Here is an 18,748-nt window from a genome sequence, read left to right as displayed (position 1 = left end):
AAAACCAGTTTCATCATGGGCCAGGGCACAGTGTGACTGTTGTGTTTGTTTCTCCTTGATGAACCGCCCCCCCCTTGATTGACTTATTCCCTGTAAGCAACCCACCCTCCCCTTCGATGACAGCTTGCTTTCTAAGGAAATAAAGTCACTATCATTTAAAAATCATGTATTCTTTATTAACTGATAATAAAAAGAGGGAGAGAACTGACAAGGTAGCCCAAGTGGGGTTTGGGAGGAGGATAGGAGAGAAGGAAAAGGCCACTTCAGAAGTTCAAAATAATGACAGCCTTTTGGTTGGGCTGTCCACTGGAGTGGAGTAGGCGGGTGCATGGAGCCTCCATCCGCCCCCCCTCCGCGTTCTTACACGTCTGGGTGAGGAAGCTATGGAACTTGGGGAGGTGGGAAGGCGGTTATACATGGGCTGTAGCAGCACTCTGTGATCCTACTGCCGTTCCTGAAGCTCCACTAGATGCCAGAGCATGTCTGTTTGATTACGCAGCAGCCCCAGCATTGCATCCCGCCACCGCTGATTTTCCTGCCGCCACCTCTGATCTTCCTGCCACGACCTCTCATCTCGAGCGTCCCTCCTGTCCTCACATTCACTTTAATGTACTTTGGAGAGAAGTATTTAAAAAGATACATTTTACAGAACAATGCTTATACTCTTTCACGGTGAACAACACTATTCACATTACATAGCACATGGGATTTAAGTACAAGGTCGCATTTTGCATCTTAATATTGAGAGCCTGCGGCTTTGGTGTTACAGATCACAGATGCGGGTCCGGGCATCAGAATTCGGCTTGCATGCGGCCATGGTAAGCCATTGTTTTTCGGCTTCTGCAGCCTTCATATAGCCAGCGCCCTCCTTTCCCACATACCAAGCAAAGCCCATTAAGTGCTGCGGCTTTCCTGTTAACATGCAGCAGCAGCAACCAAACTAACCCTCACCCCATCCAATTATCTGGAATGATCGCTTTACCCTTCCCCCTATCGCATGGCTGTTATCAGGGAAGATCCCTGCTAGCCAAACACGAAAAAGCTCAGCGCCAATTCCCCTCTCCCCTCCCCCCCGCTTGGCTAACTGCAAGGAAGGATTTCTTTTCAGCCACAGGCAAACAGTCCAGTAGGAATGGCCACCTCTGTCCCCTTAATTAAATTCTCATATTTCAACCAAGTTACCATGAACGATATCATTCTCCTGAGGATAACACAGCAAGATAAAGAACGGATGTTGCTTGAATGCCAGCAAACACCGGGACCATACGCTGCCAGTCTTTGTCATGCAATGATACCAGATTACTTGCTACTAGAATGGTGTGGTCAAGTGTCCTACCATGGAAGATGGAATAAGGCTGCACTGCCCAGAAACCTTCTGGAAAGGCTTTTGGAGTACCTCCAGAAGAGCTTCCTGGAGATGTCCCTAGAAGATTTCCGTTCCATCCCCAGACACGTTAACAGACTTTTCCAGTAGCTGTACTGGCCGCGAATGCATCCCAAGTCCTCAGGGCAAATCAATCATTAAAAAAAGCTTGCTTTTAAACCATGTTTTATATTTACAAAGGTTACACTCACCAGCAGTCCCTTCCATGGCTTCATGGTCTGGGATAATGCCTTGGGAGGGTACTTCAGTCAGGCTGAGAAAAAGATCCTGGCTGTTGGGGAGAACGGAGTGCTGTGTGCTCTCCGCAAGCTCGTTCTCCTCATCATCCTCATCATCTTCCCCGTCCACAGAATCCTCAGGCATAGCTGAGATTACCCCCTCCTCGTAATCCACGGTCAGGGGTGAGGTATTGGTGGCAGCCCCCCATAGAATTGCATGCAGCTCAGCGTAGAAGGGCATGTCTGCAGCTCTGCCTTGGACCTTCCATTTGCTTCTTTGGTTTTCTGGTAGGCTTGTCTGAGCTCCTTAACTTTCACGTGGCACTGTGTTGAGTCCCTGTAGTGGCCTCTGTCCATCATGGCCTTGGAGATTTTTTCAAATGTTTTGTCATTTCGTCTTTTGGAACGTAGTTCTACTAGCACGGAATCCTCTCCCCATATAGCGATCAGATCCAGTACCTCCCGTACAGTCCATGCTGGTGCTCTTTTTCAATTCTCAGACTGCATGGTTACCTGTGCTGATGAGCTCTGCATGGTCACCAGTGCTGATCAGCTCTCCATGCTGGGCAAACAGGAAATGAAATTCAAAAGTTCGTGGGGCTTTTCCTGTCTACCTGGCCAGTGCATCCAAGTTCAGTTTGCTGTCCAGAGCGGTCACAATGGTGCACTGTGGGAAAGCTCCCGGAGGCCAATACCGTCGAATTGAGGCCACACTAACCCTAATTCGAAATGGCAATACCGATTTCAGCACTACTCCCCTTGTCGGGGAGGAGTACAGATATTGATATTAAGAGCCCTTTATACCGAAATAAAGGTCTTTGTTGTATGGACAGGTGCAGGGTTAATTCGGTTTCACGCTGCTAAATTCGAGATAAACTCGTAATGTAGACCAGACCTTAGATAGGATCACATTCAGAGCGGCTAGTCATTGTTCACGTTGCAACAGCTACACTTTTATTTTTAGCACAGTAGCTTGATCAGAGTTAGGGTGGGTATGTCTTCTCTCCTGGAATTTACACTTTCCAGCTCCAGTGTAGATATATCTGTTGTTATGTTCTTGTACAATACCTTCAAAAGACAAGCCTGGGAACTTAATTTCATAACTCTGCTAGACACTAAAACCATGGATTCAGAGACATTGGTTTTATGGCACATTACAACAATTTGTAACACACCACACTGCCTGTAACCCTTAACTGCCCACTTCATTTTAAGCAATCTTCTACAGTAGATATGAACCCCTTATGCTTAATAATCTGTTCCAACTTGTATTTAGCTGAGACATTCTTATTACCTTCCCCTGACTTGAAGAAGAGCTCTGTAAAGCTCAGAAACTTGTCCCAGACCAAAAACTTTGGTCCAGTAAAAGATATTACCTCATCTATCTTGTCTTTCTCATACCCTGGGACAAACATGGCTACCACAACACAGCAAAACATCCTTAAAATACAAATGGCTTAAATACCCTACTGCCACCAAACAAATACCTTGCTATACTTGCAATTGTGTAGTTAGTTTAGTTAGTTAGTGTATGTCTACACTTCAATAAAACTCCTGCATCTGGCCCATGTCAGCTGACATGGGCTTGCAGGGCTTGGGCTGATGATCTATAAATTTGCAGTGTAGGCATCCAGGCTCAGGCTAGAACCCATGCTAAATGACCCTTCGGGGTGGGTGGGGAGGAGAGGAGAGGGAGGAAGAGTCTCAGAGCCCAGGCTCCAGCCCAACCCTGGATGTCTACACTGCAATTTTATAGTCCCACAAGCCCGAGTCAGCTGACACGGGCCAGCCATGGGTCTTTTATTACAATTTACAGTGTAGATATACTCTTAGTTTAATTGGTTAAATGCTATTACTGATTTATTTTCAAACCTATGTAAATCTTAATATTCTTGTTGGGGGGGGGGCGGGGGGTGTCCCATGTAGAATTGCATCCACAGGTGTTATGACAGTTGAACTACAACCTAGTATGTCTGGAAAAATGTGTGCAACAAACAATAAGGTAAGTTCTGTATCTTGAGAAACTTATTTGGCTAAAATGTGGCGGTGTTACATCTTAGATTCTTATGGTGAAATTCTGACCCCATTGATATTGATGGGAGTTTTACAGCTGAGTTCAGTGGGGCTAGGATTTCATCTTTAGGCTATAAATGCCAATTCATCTGGCTCCAGTTAACTAAAGTAAGAGTATATCTTCCAAAGGTTTCTGTGTGCTGCCTAAGTAGGGTTGCAGCAGAGGGGGGGTTCACAGCAGGGTGCTGGTGAGAAAGTGCTCAAGACAGTGGAAGAGTGATGATGTGTCCTTGACATTGAGGAAGCCGTAGAGAGAGGTAGAGCTGCCCCTATATCTAGATGAAGTTGCTGGCCCCCATTAGCATCAATGCCTCCATTCAGACTCCTCAAGTCCTGAGGACAAAGGCCCATTTTTGGAAAGCTTAAAAGTTCCTCAGGGCTTCGGAAGCTAAGCTCCTGTGGAACGTTTAAGCTTTTGAAGTGGAGCTCCTCATAATTCAAACCACTAATTATCCAAATAGTTCAAATGTGCTTTTAGACAGTTGGAATCAACTTATATAACAGAACTATTTTTTAATAATAAAAGGATATTAAACATTTTAGGCTTAAGACTTGTCTTTTAATGATAAAAAAGCATAAACACATTTATACACTGCAGTTTGTATTGCAACAGATATATATATTTAGACTCATATATCAAATTAATTTACCCTGTTTGTACATATGCATATATGTAATTCTGTGCTAAAATCTATCATGGCTCAGCCTGACCTTTTTTCATTGGTTAACTTTATATAAATTAATGATGTATATAGTAGATGTACATTAATTATGTATATGGTAGTATATGCAAAAATATAGATATTTTAATACAGGAGGGCCAGGGAGCAGTGGTTGAAGCCAGGGAAATATATAAGCCCTAGGTTAATTAAGGTGTGGTTCCTTATAGAGGAGAGAGGGTTGCTACAAGTTAATTGGAGCACCTGTAGTCGATTAAGACCCTGTCAGAAACCTAATAAAACCCCCTGCTTCAGGCAGTCAGAGGAGGAGGAGGAAGAGAAAGGAGAGAGGACTGGAGCTTGGAAGTGTGTTGTGAGATCTCAAAAACCAGAGAACCGAAGTAAGGGAGATCCTGCCCTGCAGGGCAGGAAGACTCCCTCCCCCAGTGTCTAAGGACCGAGGGTAGCCCCACCCAAGGGGGAAGAGGGTAAGAAACCCACAGGGGTTGAGAGGTGCCGGGACTCAGAGCGAGGAGCAAACCCAGACCTCTCCCCCATTTCCCTCCTCTACCACCTTCCCAGGCCACTAGCGGGGCCTTCGGCACCCAATAGCAGGGACAAAGGGTGGCATCTTGGGCCCCCAAGAAAAGCACAGGACCCACCATACGAACATCGGCCATCTTGTCACAATATAGATCTGTATGTAATATAATGTATTTCTTTTCAGCTAACTCATTTTTTTGTTGGCTGTCCTCCATCAAGGCATATTGTCATTCATAGGTAAGTTTTAATTATCTTTTATTATTTCTGGTTTATTTCATTTTAAAACAGAAGTATTACCGTTAGCTTAATATGCCTCAGTTATCCCATTTGTAAAATGTTTTACTTTTAATTATGTATAAAACCAAGAGAAAAATACCTCTCCCATGCTGTGTACACCTTTTAAAAAAATGTACATGACAAAATACATAGATTCAGCTTATCTCTCCTTAGCACACAAAAAACCCTAAACAAAACCCCCAAAATAAAAAAATAGCTTTAAAATACACATTATCCATTAATATACCAACTCTCACTCACCTCCTCCTTCTACAGAAGATTTAAAAATAGATGAACCTTGTAGCATAAACAGAAGTTCAATAAATGTTAAGTTCCATAGTCAAGGGGCTATAATGAAAAAACAGCCCAGCTATGTTTGCCACAGTGTGGACATCTCCACCATGGCACCAGTCTCTGACACTGGTGGGAGCAGCACCACTCTTGTCACTGGACAGAGATTCATCATCTTCCAAGTCTGAGATCGGGTTTTACTTCTCCCATTCAAGGAGCTGCACTTGCCAGTCTTCTAGGCATTTCCACTTGTCCATGGTCCCAGGCACAGGAGTACCATCAAGTGATTGGCCAGGAGCTCACTGGGGGGCAGCAGGAGCAAAGCCAGAGGCTGCACCTGCCCCCAGGTAGGCCAACTGGGCACTCCAGCATCCCCATAACTCACCATAATTGATCTGGAGCACGGAGTCCTTAGGCCAGAAGCAAGTGCGCATGGTTCTCCACATGTGGGCTGGACCGGCTGCTCCACCCTGCAGGGTGTGCATGGCTGGTGCTGGGGGCTGTAACAGCTGCTTCCTCAGGGACCCAGAGATGAAGTTAAGTGCTGAGCCAGCCTCTCTTACGTCAAGCCTTGGTGCTCTGTGTGCATCCCATACACAGGGCTGTGCCACCAACTGAGGCCCCACCTGGCAGCAGCCCAGGCTCTCCCTCTTTCTTTCTTCCCTCCCACTCCAGTCTCACACTTAGCATCATCTTCTCCTGCCTGGTGAGTCTGGGGGAAAGGGGCCTGTTCCTCTGGGTCTCTGGGGTCCTTAAATGGCCAAGCTCCCACTGATGCAGCCCCTTCTTGGGGCTCATTAGGCAGCTTAGACGGGTCTGTCTGGCACTCTGCGAGCTGTGGGCCTGTAGAGAGAGCTCACAGCCTGCCCAGACTGAGCTGGGCTCCTACCTTTTATATGCTGCCTCCCTGCTGATCATGCCCAGCAGGGTCAGAGGGGTGGGGCTTCCTCAACCCGCAAAGCAGAGTTAACCCTCTCAGGGCTGGTGCGAGGTAGATACACCCTGTCACAGGGCTCCAGCTGGACCCTGGGATACAGACCAGACCCCCTTGTCCTACTGGCATACCAGATCTGGGCTCCCCCAGATTCCATGGTGAGTGCATAGGTGGGAGGGGACTGTGGCCCCTAAAGCTCTGGAGTGGGATGTGCTTTGCTGCAGAAGCCCCTCCTTCATTCAGTGTGTCTATGGGCCATAAGGGGGTTGAGGCATGGTGCTGTCAGTGCTCTGTCTCCATTCAGTGCCTCAGCCATGGTCAAGCTGTGATGAAGACATGGAGGGGATCAAGCTGGCTGCCCAGGATTGGGGGCATTGGGTCACTGAGGGAAGCATTGAGGGCAACTTTGCCCACTATGCCATTTTCCCTAAGTTATAATATGGAATTGCAAACCAGCAAGCACTGCTGGGCAGGTATGATTCTAACATGTGGGACTCCATGCAGAAATTGAAGGACTTGCTCCCACAAGAGGCCAGGCATGAGTTCTCTCTAGTGGACAAGGGAGAATCAGCGGCACAGGCCTCTTTACAATCTGCTTTTGTCATAACATATTCCCAGATTTGGACCTTAGCGTCCAAAATATGGGTGTTAGCATGAAAACCTCCAAGCTTAGTTACCAGCTTGGACCTGGTAAAGCTGCCACCATCCAAAAAAATAGAGTGTTTTGGGGCACTCTTGTCCCCCCAAAAACTTTCCCTGGGGACCCCAAGACCCAAATTCCTTGAGTCTCACAACAAAGGGGAATAAACCATTTCCCTTCCCTTCTCCCTTCCAGGTGTTCCCTCCCTGGGTTCCTGGAGAGATACACAGAAGCAAGCTCCGTGAATCTAAACAGAGGGACGCCACCCTCCCTATTTCCAGTCCTGGAAACACAAGTACTTCCCTCTTCACCCAGAGGGTATGCAAAGTCAGGCTAGTAAATCTAACACACACAGATTTCCCCCTGACTTCTTCCTCCCACCAATTCCCTGGTGAGCTACAGACTCAATTCCCTGGAGTTCCCCACTAAAGAAAAACTCCAACAGGTCTTAAAAGAAAGCTTTATGTAAAAAGAAAGAAAAATACATTAAAATGGTCTCTCTGTATTAAGGTGACAAATACAGGGTCAATTGCTTAAAAGAATATTGAATAAACAGCCTTATTCAAAAAGAATACAATTCAAAGCACTCCAGCAACTACACACATGTAAATACAAAAAGAAACAAACCTATCTTTGTACTTACAACTTGGAAACAGAAGATTAGAAAAGCAGGAGACAGAAATCCTCTCATAGCCGAGAGAGACAGATTCAAGACAAAGAACAAAGGACCCACACACAAACTTCCCTCCACCCAGATTTGAAAAAGTCTCGTTTCCTGATTGGTCCTCTGGTCAGGTGTTTCAGGTTACTCCTTTCCAGGTAAAAGAACATTAACCCTTAGCTATCTGTTTATGACACGCCCCCCAAATTGCAGACAATGGGGAAGCTCACTGGCGGCGATTTCCTCCTAGAACTTTAAAATAAACAGATGCACCTTTACATATACCACTAAGTATATAACTAACAGACTTTTACATTTTAAGAACACTTTTTAACTACTGGATTCTGGGAAACTCTCACGGGAGAGTGCATCAGCTACTTTGTTAGAAGCTCCTGAGATGTGCTGAATTTCAAAATCAAAATCTTGGAGAGCTAAACTCCAACGAAGAAGTTTCTTGTTGTTCCCCTTTGCAGTATGAAGCCACTTTAGCGCAGCATGGTCAGTTTGTAGCTGGAACCGCTGTCCCCAAACATATGGGCGTAGCTTTTCCAGGGCGTACACAATGGTGTAGCATTCCTTTTCACTGACTGACCAGTGACTTTCCCTCTCAGATAGTTTCTTGCTGAGAAACACGACAGGATGGAAGTTGTGATCCATTGCTTCCTGCATGAGAACTGCTCCTATACCATGCTCAGATGCATCCGTGATTACTAGAAATGGCTTGTCAAAGTCCGGGGCCCTGAGCACAGGGTCAGACATGAGCGTTGCCTTAGGTTGGGTAAAGGCCTTTTGACACTCATCAGTCCACTTAACTGCATTTGGCTGGGTCTTTTTGGTCAGGTCGGTCAGTGGGGCAGCGATTTGGCTGTAGTGTGGTACAAATCGCCTGTAGTACCCGGCCAAGCCTAAGAAGGATTGGACCTGTTTCTTTGACTTTGGGACAGGCCACATTTGGATAGCATCCACCTTGGCCTGTAGGGGGTTTATGGTTCCTCGACCCACCTGGTGCCCCAGGTAAGTCACTCTGTTTTGGCCTATTTGACACTTTTTGGCCTTAACAGTTAGTCGGGCCTGCCTGATGCGCTCAAAGACCTTTTCCAGGTGTAGTAGGTGTTCGGGCCAGGAGTCTGAAAAAATGGCCACATCATCGAGGTAGGCAACTGCATATTCTCCCAGTCCTGCTAGTAGACCATCTACCAGCCTCCGGAAGGTGGCGGGTGCATTTCACAACCCGAAAGGAAGGACATTAAATTCATACACCCCCGCATGGGTGACGAATGCTGACCTTTCCTTGGCAGGTTCATCTAGCGGTTCTTGCCAGTACCCCTTGGTTAAGTCTATTGTAGAGATGAACTGGGCACATCCCAACTTCTCCAATAGCTCATCGGTGCGTGGCATTGGATAGTTGTCTGGACGAGTTACCGCATTTAGCTTACGGTAGTCCACGCAAAAGCATATTTCCCCATCTGGTTTGGGTACCAGAACCACTGGAGATGCCCATGCACTGGTAGATGAGCGGATTATACCCATCTGTAGCATGTTCTGGATCTCCCGTTCTGTAGCAGCTTGGGCATGAGGAGACACCCGGTAGGGTGGGGTTCTAACTGGGTGAGCATTACCTGTGTCAATGGAGTGGTATGCCCGTTCAGTCCATCCTGGGATGGCTGAGAACAATGGGGTGAAGCTAGTGAACAGCTCCTTGATTTGTCGCCACTGTAGACGTTTCAGGGTGGTTGAGAGGTTCACCTCTTCCACACCACCGTCTTTTTTTCCTTCGTAGTAGACACCATCAGGCCACTCAGCATCATCTCCCTGGACTGTAAACTGACAAACCTGTAAGTCTCTGGAATAGAAAGGCTTGAGAGAATTAACATGGTACACTCTGGGTTTTAGTGAGGAATTGGGAAATGCTATGAGGTAGTTCACAGTTCCCAGGCGCTCTTGGACCGTGAATGGCCCTTCCCATGATGCTTCCATCTTATGGGCCTGTTGCGCCTTCAAGACCATAACCTGGTCTCCTACCTTGAAGGAACGTTCTCTGGTATGTTTGTCATACCAGACCTTTTGCTCTTTTTGAGCATCCTTTAGGTTTTCTTTAGCACGGGCTAAAGAGTGTCAGAGGGTGCTTTGTAGGTTGCTTACAAAGTCCAGAATGTTAGTCCCTGGAGAAGGTGTAAACCCCTCCCATTGCTGCTTCACCAACTGTAATGGCCCCTTAACCTCGTGACCATACACAAGTTCAAACGGTGAAAACCCTAAACTGGGATGTGGTACAGCCCTGTAGGCAAACAGCAACTGCTGCAACACTAGGTCCCAATTATTGGAGTGTTCGTTGACAAATTTACGTATCATGGCCCCCAAAGTTCCATTAAACCTTTCCACCAGGCCATTGGTTTGATGGTGCTACGGGGTGGCAACCAAGTGGTTTACTCCATGAGTTTCCCACAGTTTTTTCATGGTCCCTGCCAGGAAATTAGATCCTGAATCTGTAAGGATGTCGGAGGGCCAACCTACCCTGGCAAAAATGTCTGTTAGGGCCAGGCACACAGTGTTAGCCCTGGTGTTGCCTAGAGCTACTGCTTCCGGCCATCGGGTAGCAAAGTCCACGAAAGTCAGTACGTACTGCTTTCCTCTGGGCGTCTTTTTTGGGAAAGGACCCAGAATATCCACAGCTACTCACTGAAATAGGACCTCAATTATGGGGAGTGGCTGGAGAGGGGCCTTGACCTGGTCTTGGGGCTTTCCCACTCTTTGGCATACCTCACAAGACCGGACATACTTGGCAACGTCCTTGCCCATCCCCTCCCAGTGGAAGGACTTCCCCAACCGGTCCTTGGAAGCAGTTCTGTTCACCCCAGCATGGCCACTGGGATGATCATGGGCTAAGCTTAAGAGCTTCCCCCGGTACTTAGTTGGAACCACCAACTGTTTTTGCGGATGCCAGTCTTCCCGGTGTCCACCAGAAAGAATCTCCTTCTATAAAATCCTTGGTCTATAACAGACCGGGATCAATTAGAAGAGCTGAGAGGCGGTGGGGTGCTCTGTGCCGCCGCCCAAGCTTTCTGAAGGCTGTCATCTGCTTCCTGCTCAGTCTGGAACTGTTCCCTTGAGGCTGAGGTCACCAAAGTTCTTCCTCAGACTGTGGACTTGGGCATGGTCCCTCTGGAAGCAATGTAGGTGATGGGGTTGTTTCCATTGCTGGTGAACCGCTCTCCGCTGGCGCACCTGTGGGTATTTCAGGCTCTGGCTGAGCCTTTGGGGTATGGCTGTCTGTTGCTTCTGCCAGTTCTGGCTCGCTGGCACCCTCTGGCGTTGAGTTTGAAGATGTGGTTGCAATTGCTGGTGCTGGTTGCTGTTCCAGTTCTGGGCCTGGGACTGGAGGTGCTGTGGCTGTTTCAGTGGTTGGCATGGAATCCGGGTCCACTACCTCTGTCTGGGTCTCTGGTAACCCAGATGGGGCGTCTGTGGACGGCTCAGGAACAGGAATGGGTCTGGAAGCTTGCCTGGTTTGGCTGCGTGTAACCATTCCCACTTTGTTGGCTCGCTTCACCCGGTTGGCCAAGTCTTTCCCCAGTAGCATGGGGATGGAATAATTGTCATAGACTGCAAAAGTCCACATTCCTGACCAGCCTTTGTACTGGACAGGCAGTTCAGCTGTAGGCAAGTCTACAGCTTGTGACATGAAGGGGTAAATTGTCACTTGGGCCTTTTGGTTGATGAATTTGGGGTCTACGAAGGATTGGTGGATAGCTGACACTTGTGCCCCCGTGTCTCTCCACGCAGTAACCTTCTTTCTGCCCACTCTCAAATTTTCCTTTCGCTCCAAGAGTATTTGAGAGGCATCTGGGCCTGGGGATCTTTGGTGTGATGGTGGTGTAATGAAATGCACTCAGTTGGCGGTCTTTGGGCAGTTGGCCTTGATATGTCCCAGTTCATTACACTTAAAGCATCTTCCATCTGATGGGTCACTGGGTCGAGGTGGGTTACTGGAGACTGGTGAGGTGGAAGAATAGGGTGTCTGTGGCTTTACTTGGGTTGTATGTGGGGTCTTTGGCTGTCCCCGGTTGTAGGGTTTATGGTCTGTGTGCCCCCTGGGGTATTCGTTCCCCTTGACAGTAGCTTTCTTGCTTTCTGCTACTTCCATCCATCTGGCTCCAATCTCCCCCGCCTTGGTGAGATTTTTGGGTTTTCCATCTTGTATGTACCATGTTATGTCCTCAGGAACACCATCCAAGAACTGCTCCATTTGTATGAGGAGGTGCAGTTCTTCCAAGGATTTAACATTGTGTCCTGATACCCAGGCCTCATAATTTTTCCCAACGTAGTAGGCGTGTTTGGGAAATGACACATCTGGTTTCCACTTTTGGGTTCTGAAACGCCGACGGGCATGATCCGGGGTTATCCCCATTCTGTATCTGGCCTTGGTTTGAAAAAGTTTATAGTCGTTCATTTTCTCCTTAGGCATTTCAGCAGCCACCTCTGCTAAAGGTCCACTGAGCTGTGGCCTCAATTCTACCATGTACTGGTCTTCAGGGATGCTGTACCCAAGACAGGCTCTTTCAAAATTTTCCAAGAAGGCCTCAGTGTCATCACCTGCCTTGTAGGTGGGAAATTTCCTGTGCTGTGGAACAAGTACTGGCGAAGGGTTGTTAGGATTGGCTGGGTTTTGTTGCTTAGCCTTTTCTAATTCCATGGCCTGTCGGTGGGTCTCCCTCTGGAGTTCCAGGTGTTTTTGGTGCTCTGCATCTTTGGCTGCTTGCTCTCTTTTGTAGGCTGCCTCTCTGGCTGCTTGTTCTCTTTTGCAGGCTTCCTCTCTTTCTCTTTCTCTCAGCTCCATCTCTTGTAGTTTTTTTTCCATATCTCGCCTGTGCTCGGCTTCTTTGATTTGTTCTTCGGCCTCCCATTTTGTCTTGTTAGGCATGGTTCCTGTTTTCTTGGGTTGGGGTACCCTCCGGTGCTTTTTGTCGGAACTGCTGGCTCTGTTGTCTCCTGGGGTCTGCCTAGCAACAGTGCCTTTTTCCCTTTCTTCCTATAGCTAATCTTTTAAATGTAAAGTAAACCAGAAAAACCACTTTATTTGCATGTGAATTTCTGGATACTGACTCTCAACGGGAGTGCTATTGTCACAAAAGACCCTTAATAGTTCCTTAATGGTTCCTTGCTTAATATGCAAGCCACAACTGCCAGAGAGAGCAGAAAAAAAAATTCTCTCTGGTTCCTTTTAAAACCAAACCCTCTCTGCTAAAAAGCCCCTAGCAGAGAAAAGAAAAATATAATATTCCTACTGGCTTCTGGATTCTATCTATCTCACCACTGCACACCATGTCATAACATATTCCCAGATTTGGACCTTAGCGTCCAAAATATGGGTGTTAGCATAAAAACCTCCAAGCTTAGTTACCAGCTTGGACCTGGTAAAGCTACCACCACCCAAAAAATTAGAGTGTTTTGGGGCACTCTGGTCCCCCAAAAAACTTTCCCTGGGGACCCCAAGACCCAAATTCCTTGAGTCTCACAACAAAGGGGAATAAACCATTTCCCTTCCCTTCTCCCTTCCAGGTGTTCCCTCCCTGGGTTCCTGGAGAGATACACAGAAGCAAGCTCCGTGAATCTAAACAGAGGGACGCCACCCTCCCTATTTCCAGTCCTGGAAACACAAGTACTTCCCTCTTCACCCAGAGGGTATGCAAAGTCAGGCTAGTAAATCTAACACACACAGATTTCCCCCTGACTTCTTCCTCCCACCAATTCCCTGGTGAGCTACAGACTCAATTCCCTGGAGTTCCCCACTAAAGAAAAACTCCAACAGGTCTTAAAAGAAAGCTTTATGTAAAAAGAAAGAAAAATACATTAAAATGGTCTCTCTGTATTAAGGTGACAAATACAGGGTCAATTGCTTAAAAGAATATTGAATAAACAGCCTTATTCAAAAAGAATACAATTCAAAGCACTCCAGCAACTACACACATGTAAATACAAAAAGAAACAAACCTATCTTTGTACTTACAACTTGGAAACAGAAGATTAGAAAAGCAGGAGACAGAAATCCTCTCATAGCCGAGAGAGACAGATTCGAGACAAAGAACAAAGGACCCACACACAAACTTCCCTTCACCCAAATTTGAAAAAGTCTCGTTTCCTGATTGGTCCTCTGGTCAGGTGTTTCAGGTTACTCCTTTCCAGGTAAAAGAATATTAACCCTTAGCTATCTGTTTATGACAGCTTTGGATGCAGCTGACTCAGCAGCCAGGTCCATGGTTTCAGCAGTTGCCATGCACAGGAGTTCATGGTTATAGTCTTTGGGACCTCCCTCAGGAGGTCCAGCAGACACTTCAGGACTTGCCTTTCGAAGGAGCTTCACTTTTTTTGGAACAGACTGATGCAAAGCTTCAAGGTCTAAAAGACTCAACCCCTCTGGTACTCCGCCCTCTTTGGGCCATCAGGATCTGCAGAGGAAGAAAATTAGGGGTTTTAGGCATAGGCCACCCCCCTTCTACTTGGATGTTAATGTCTGCCCCACCCAGGAATCCAAGGTGTTCTAAGCGGGCATTTTGATGGAACACTTGAAAATGCCATACTAGTTCCCATGATGCTAAACCCTGTTTCTTCTTTATTTGCAAACCACCTTTCCTGTAGTCCCAAGGTATCACCACGGGCTGTTGTGTGTTGAGCACGGTGGAATGGGATATGCCCTTCAGTTTATTTCTACCCCTCCTTTCCACCCTCCCTCCCTGTCCCTCCTCTGGGATCTCTCTCACAAATAACTTCTGGTCCAGGCAGTTCAATCTCTCCTTTGAGTGGGACCCATGAAAGAGGTTCTGCAGAATTTAAGAGGGAAGGGGTTGTTCTCCTGTTATTTCCTAATCCCATAAGTCAAGAGAGGTCTCAGACCAATTTTAGACCCATCTCAAGAAAATAAAGTTCCTCTTGGTCACGCTGGCATCCCTTATCCCCTCTCTGGATCCCATAGACTGGTATGCCACCCTCAATTTAAGAGATGCTTATTTTCACGTGTTGATATACCAAGTCCACAGAAGGTTCCTCAGATATGTAGTGAACAACTCAAATTACCAATATATGATGGCATACAATTACAAAATGTATGGTGGCATAACCTCTGAGGTTGGTCTCAATGATCGGTCTAGGGATCAGGTACTGTCCAACATTCAACTCATCCAGTCAATGTTCAAGGCCCTAGGCCTTCTGATAAATGCATGAAAGTCTACCCTCACTGCACTGCAGAGGACAGAGTTCACTGGGGTGGTGCTCAACTCTACCTATTCCAGAGGTGCGATTCCAATCAATCAGATCCCTAACAACACACCTCAAAGGACATCCAATTACAACAGCCTGAAATTAATTGTATGAGGCTTTTAGATCACATGATCTTGTGCTCGTACATGGTACCACACGCAAGGCTGCACCTCAGACCCTTCCAGACATAGCTGGCCTCCATGTACTCGCCAACATGCCACCCTGTACTCACGGGTACCTCTACAGGTTCTTGTCTCTCTAAATTGGTGGTTGGATCCACTTACAGTTTGTGTGGGAGTCCCCTTTAAGCACCCTCAACCATCAATAATCCCTGGTCTCAGATGCATCAGTGCTAGGGTGGGGAGCTCACGTGAGCTCCCCATAGAACTCAAGGCCTTTGGTGGAAATATCAGTCCACATCAATGTCAGGGATCTCAAAGCAGTTGGCCTTGCCTGTCAGGCCTTTCTGCCCCACCCTATGGGCAGAAACTTGTTTGTTCTTCAAGTGCTTGCTCATATCAATTCCAATTAGGTGTGCGCACGCCACATGCTCGCTCGTCGGAAGATTTTTACCCTAGCAACACTCGGTGGGTCGGCTGGGTCGCCCCCTGGAGTGGCGCCGTTATAGCGCCGGATATATACCCCTGCCGACCCAACGGCCCTTCAGTTCCTTCTTACCGCCTGTGACGGTCATTGGAACAGTGGAGCGTGGCTTTGCTGATCTCTACATCCCTAGCTTCTTGTAATTCTTTGCTCTTTACTGTGTTTATAGTTTGAGTTCTTGTAGTTATAGTTAGTGTTAGTACTTCTATTCATAGTTAGTGTATATAGTTGAAGGGGGGATTGGAGATTAGCCCCTTTCCTCCACCCTGGTGCGGGCCCATGCCCAAGGCACCGGGATTCAAACCATGCTCGACGTGCCAGAAGCCGATGCCAATAGGGGATCTCCACGACTCCTGCCTCAAGTGCCTAGGGGAATCCCACCTTGTTGACAAGTGCCGCATTTGCAAGTCATTTAAACCAAGGACGAAGAAGGAGCTGGGCTTTCGTTTGAAGCAGCTCCTCATGGAGTCGGCACTTAGTTCTGCAACATCAGTACCAAGCGCCCAACAGACTGCCTCAGTAAGGAGCACCCCTTCGGCACCGGATCACTCCGGTACCGAGAAGGAGTCCCGGCACCGACCTCTACTGGCACTGACTCCTCGGCACCGCTCCCTTTCCCCAACTGGGAAACGACATAGTGCTCCGACTCTGGCCTCACAGAAGGAGCAGTCGTCTAAGACGGTTCTTCAAGCACCGTCATCCGCTGCAGCACCGTCGAAGCCGGCACCGCAGGTTGCAGCTCCACCTGGCGTGGCACCGTCGATTCCGGTCCCACAAGGGCCATTGAGTCCAGTGCCAGACAGCTCCCCGGCTCCGGCTGTGGTTGAGCTTGTTCTCCCTTCTATGCCGGAGACCTTCCCTACGGCAAGGGAGCTCATTGCTATGACGGAGCCGATATGTCCTCAACCCCCGGCACCGCCAGTGCAGGTTGTTCAATCCATCGGCAAGTCGGCTCTCGTAAGACCTCCTTCTGTCGGTCCACCAGAGAGACGTCATTCTAGATCATGGTCTCGCAGACGCTCTCGATCACGTCATTCCCACTCCTGGCACCACTCGCAGTCCTGGCACCGCTCTCCATCATGGTACCGGTCGCACTCGCCGTGACGTTCAATATCTCGTTCACCGGACAGATACTCCCGGTACCGATCTGGCTTTTGGCACCGATCTCGGTACCATGTATCCCGAAGTCGCTCCAGGCGAAGGGACTCGAGATCCCGGTCGACCTCCCAGCACCGGTACGGTAGAAGGTCCCAGTCTCGATCACAGTACCGCCATAGCTCCCGGTACCGCTCCCCAGTACCGCCCCGGGATCAAGTGTCAAGAGCAGTGGCGCCCTCCCAGGGTCTCTCGGCACCACCGTGGCCTTTGAGACACTCGTCAGTATCATCTCAGGCTGGCAGTACAGCCTACCATCAGGAGAGGAATCTGACGTCCCCAGCCAATATCCGCAGGGACAAAGCCATGAACAAGGGCCTCATCACTGGTCCTTCTGGACACCATGGGCATACCACCAGGCCCAAGGTGCCCCATCAGTGGCTCAACACTCGGCCTCGTCAGAACACTGGGTACCAGAAGTGAGCCGCCCTCCCCCTACTGGCACGGACGAGGCTCCAATTCCCTCTGCAGTCACCGAGATTCTACCTGATGCAGATGATGCCCCTCAAATGCATGACCCACATCAGGACCCATTGGTCCCGGGCCTCTCCTCCTCCTCCTCACCTGATGAGGCAGTAGCAGGAACATCCTCCTCAGGCCTTCCACCAATCGATCTCAGAGCCCATCAAGATCTCTTGGGGCAGGTGGCTCAGAATATGAACTTGCAGGTGGAGGAGGTCACTGAAATAGAGGACCCAGTCGTGGACATCTTATCGGCTGATGCACCCACTAGAGTGGCTCTCCCATTCATCCGCACTATACAAGCCAATGCGGACACCATTTGGCAATCCCCAGCTTCAATTCCACCTACAGCTAGGGGAGTAGAAAGGAAATATATGGTCCCCTCAAAGGGGTATGAATATCTCTACACCCACCCACCATCCTGCTCTCTGGTTGTCCAAACAGTGAACGAACGGGAGCGTCATGGCCAGCAAGCATCAGCTCCTAAGGCGAAGGAGGCTAGATGCATGGACCTCCTAGGCTGCAAAATATACTCGATTGGGGGCCTCCAACTTAGGGTGGCAAACCAACAAGCCCTCCTAAGTTTGTATAACTTTAATACGTGGGCATCCGTGGGGAAGTTTACAGAGCTTCTTCCCCAGGAGTCCTGTCCAGAGTTTATGGCCCTGCTTGAAGAGAGTAAAAAGGTGGCAAGAACCTCCCTCCAGGCCTCTCTGGATGCAGCGGACTCGGCTGCCAGAACTCTGGCATCCGGAGTGACGATGAGGCGTATCTCCTGGCTCCAGGCTTCAGGCGTTCCCCCTGGATTGCAACAGACCATTCAGGATTTACCCTTCGAGGGCCAGGGCCTTTTCTCAGACAAAACCGACCCCAGGTTGCAAAGTCTGAAAGACAACCGGGTCATAATGCGCTCGCTGGGTATGCACACGCCAGTGACCCAACGAAGGTCCTTCCGGCCCCAGTCACACCCCCCTTACAACCAATCTAGGCCGCGTCAGGACGCTACCAGAAGACGTGGCAGGGGGAATCGGCGGAGGCAGTCTGGTCCTCAAGGAACCCAAAGTCAAGTGCCTCCTAAACCACCAATGGGGCCCAAGCAAAATTTTTGATGGGACGCCCGAGGATGGCTCACCAGTTATCCTACCGGATCCTTCTTCCTCCTTTTTCAGCTGCCTCTCCCATTTCCTCCCTGCCTAGTCCCAGCTAACCTCAGATCGTTGGGTCCTCTGCACGGTGGAAGCGGGTTACCACCTCCAGTTTGTTTCAACTCCCACCCTCCCTGCCTGTCCCTCTTCAGGGACCCCTCTCACGAGCAAGTCCTCTTACAAGAGGTCCAGGCGCTCCTAAAACTGGGAGCCATAGAGGAGGTGCCAGAAGACATGAGGGGCAAGGGGTTCTATTCCCTCTGCTTCTTAATCCCCAAGGCAAAAGGAGGTCTACGACCGATCCTAGACCTGCGAGAACTCAACAAATTCCTGATAAAGCTAAAGTTCCGCATGATATCCCTGGGGACCATCATTCCATCCCTGGATCCGGGAGACTGGTATGCCATCCTCGATATGAAGGACGCTTATTTCCACATCGCCATTTATCCA

General features: G+C 48.6%; 1 protein-coding gene across 1 annotated transcript in view; it reads left to right on the top strand.

Moving 5' to 3' along the window:
* Window positions 1-18,748, top strand: part of CATSPERE (catsper channel auxiliary subunit epsilon) — a 108,228-nt gene that overhangs the window by 68,777 nt on the left and 20,703 nt on the right. Inside the window, exons 12-13 of the mRNA XM_050950383.1 lie at window positions 3,529-3,604; window positions 5,062-5,114. Of these exons, the coding sequence (XP_050806340.1) occupies window positions 3,529-3,604; window positions 5,062-5,114 (129 nt within the window). The remainder of the gene's footprint in view (window positions 1-3,528; window positions 3,605-5,061; window positions 5,115-18,748) is intronic.

This window comes from Gopherus flavomarginatus, chromosome 4 (assembly GCF_025201925.1).
Source record: "Gopherus flavomarginatus isolate rGopFla2 chromosome 4, rGopFla2.mat.asm, whole genome shotgun sequence".
In the NCBI taxonomy this organism is placed as follows: Eukaryota; Metazoa; Chordata; order Testudines; family Testudinidae; genus Gopherus; species Gopherus flavomarginatus.
Note: the sequence above shows the minus strand (reverse complement) of the source record. Positions and strands in the feature narration are given on the sequence as shown.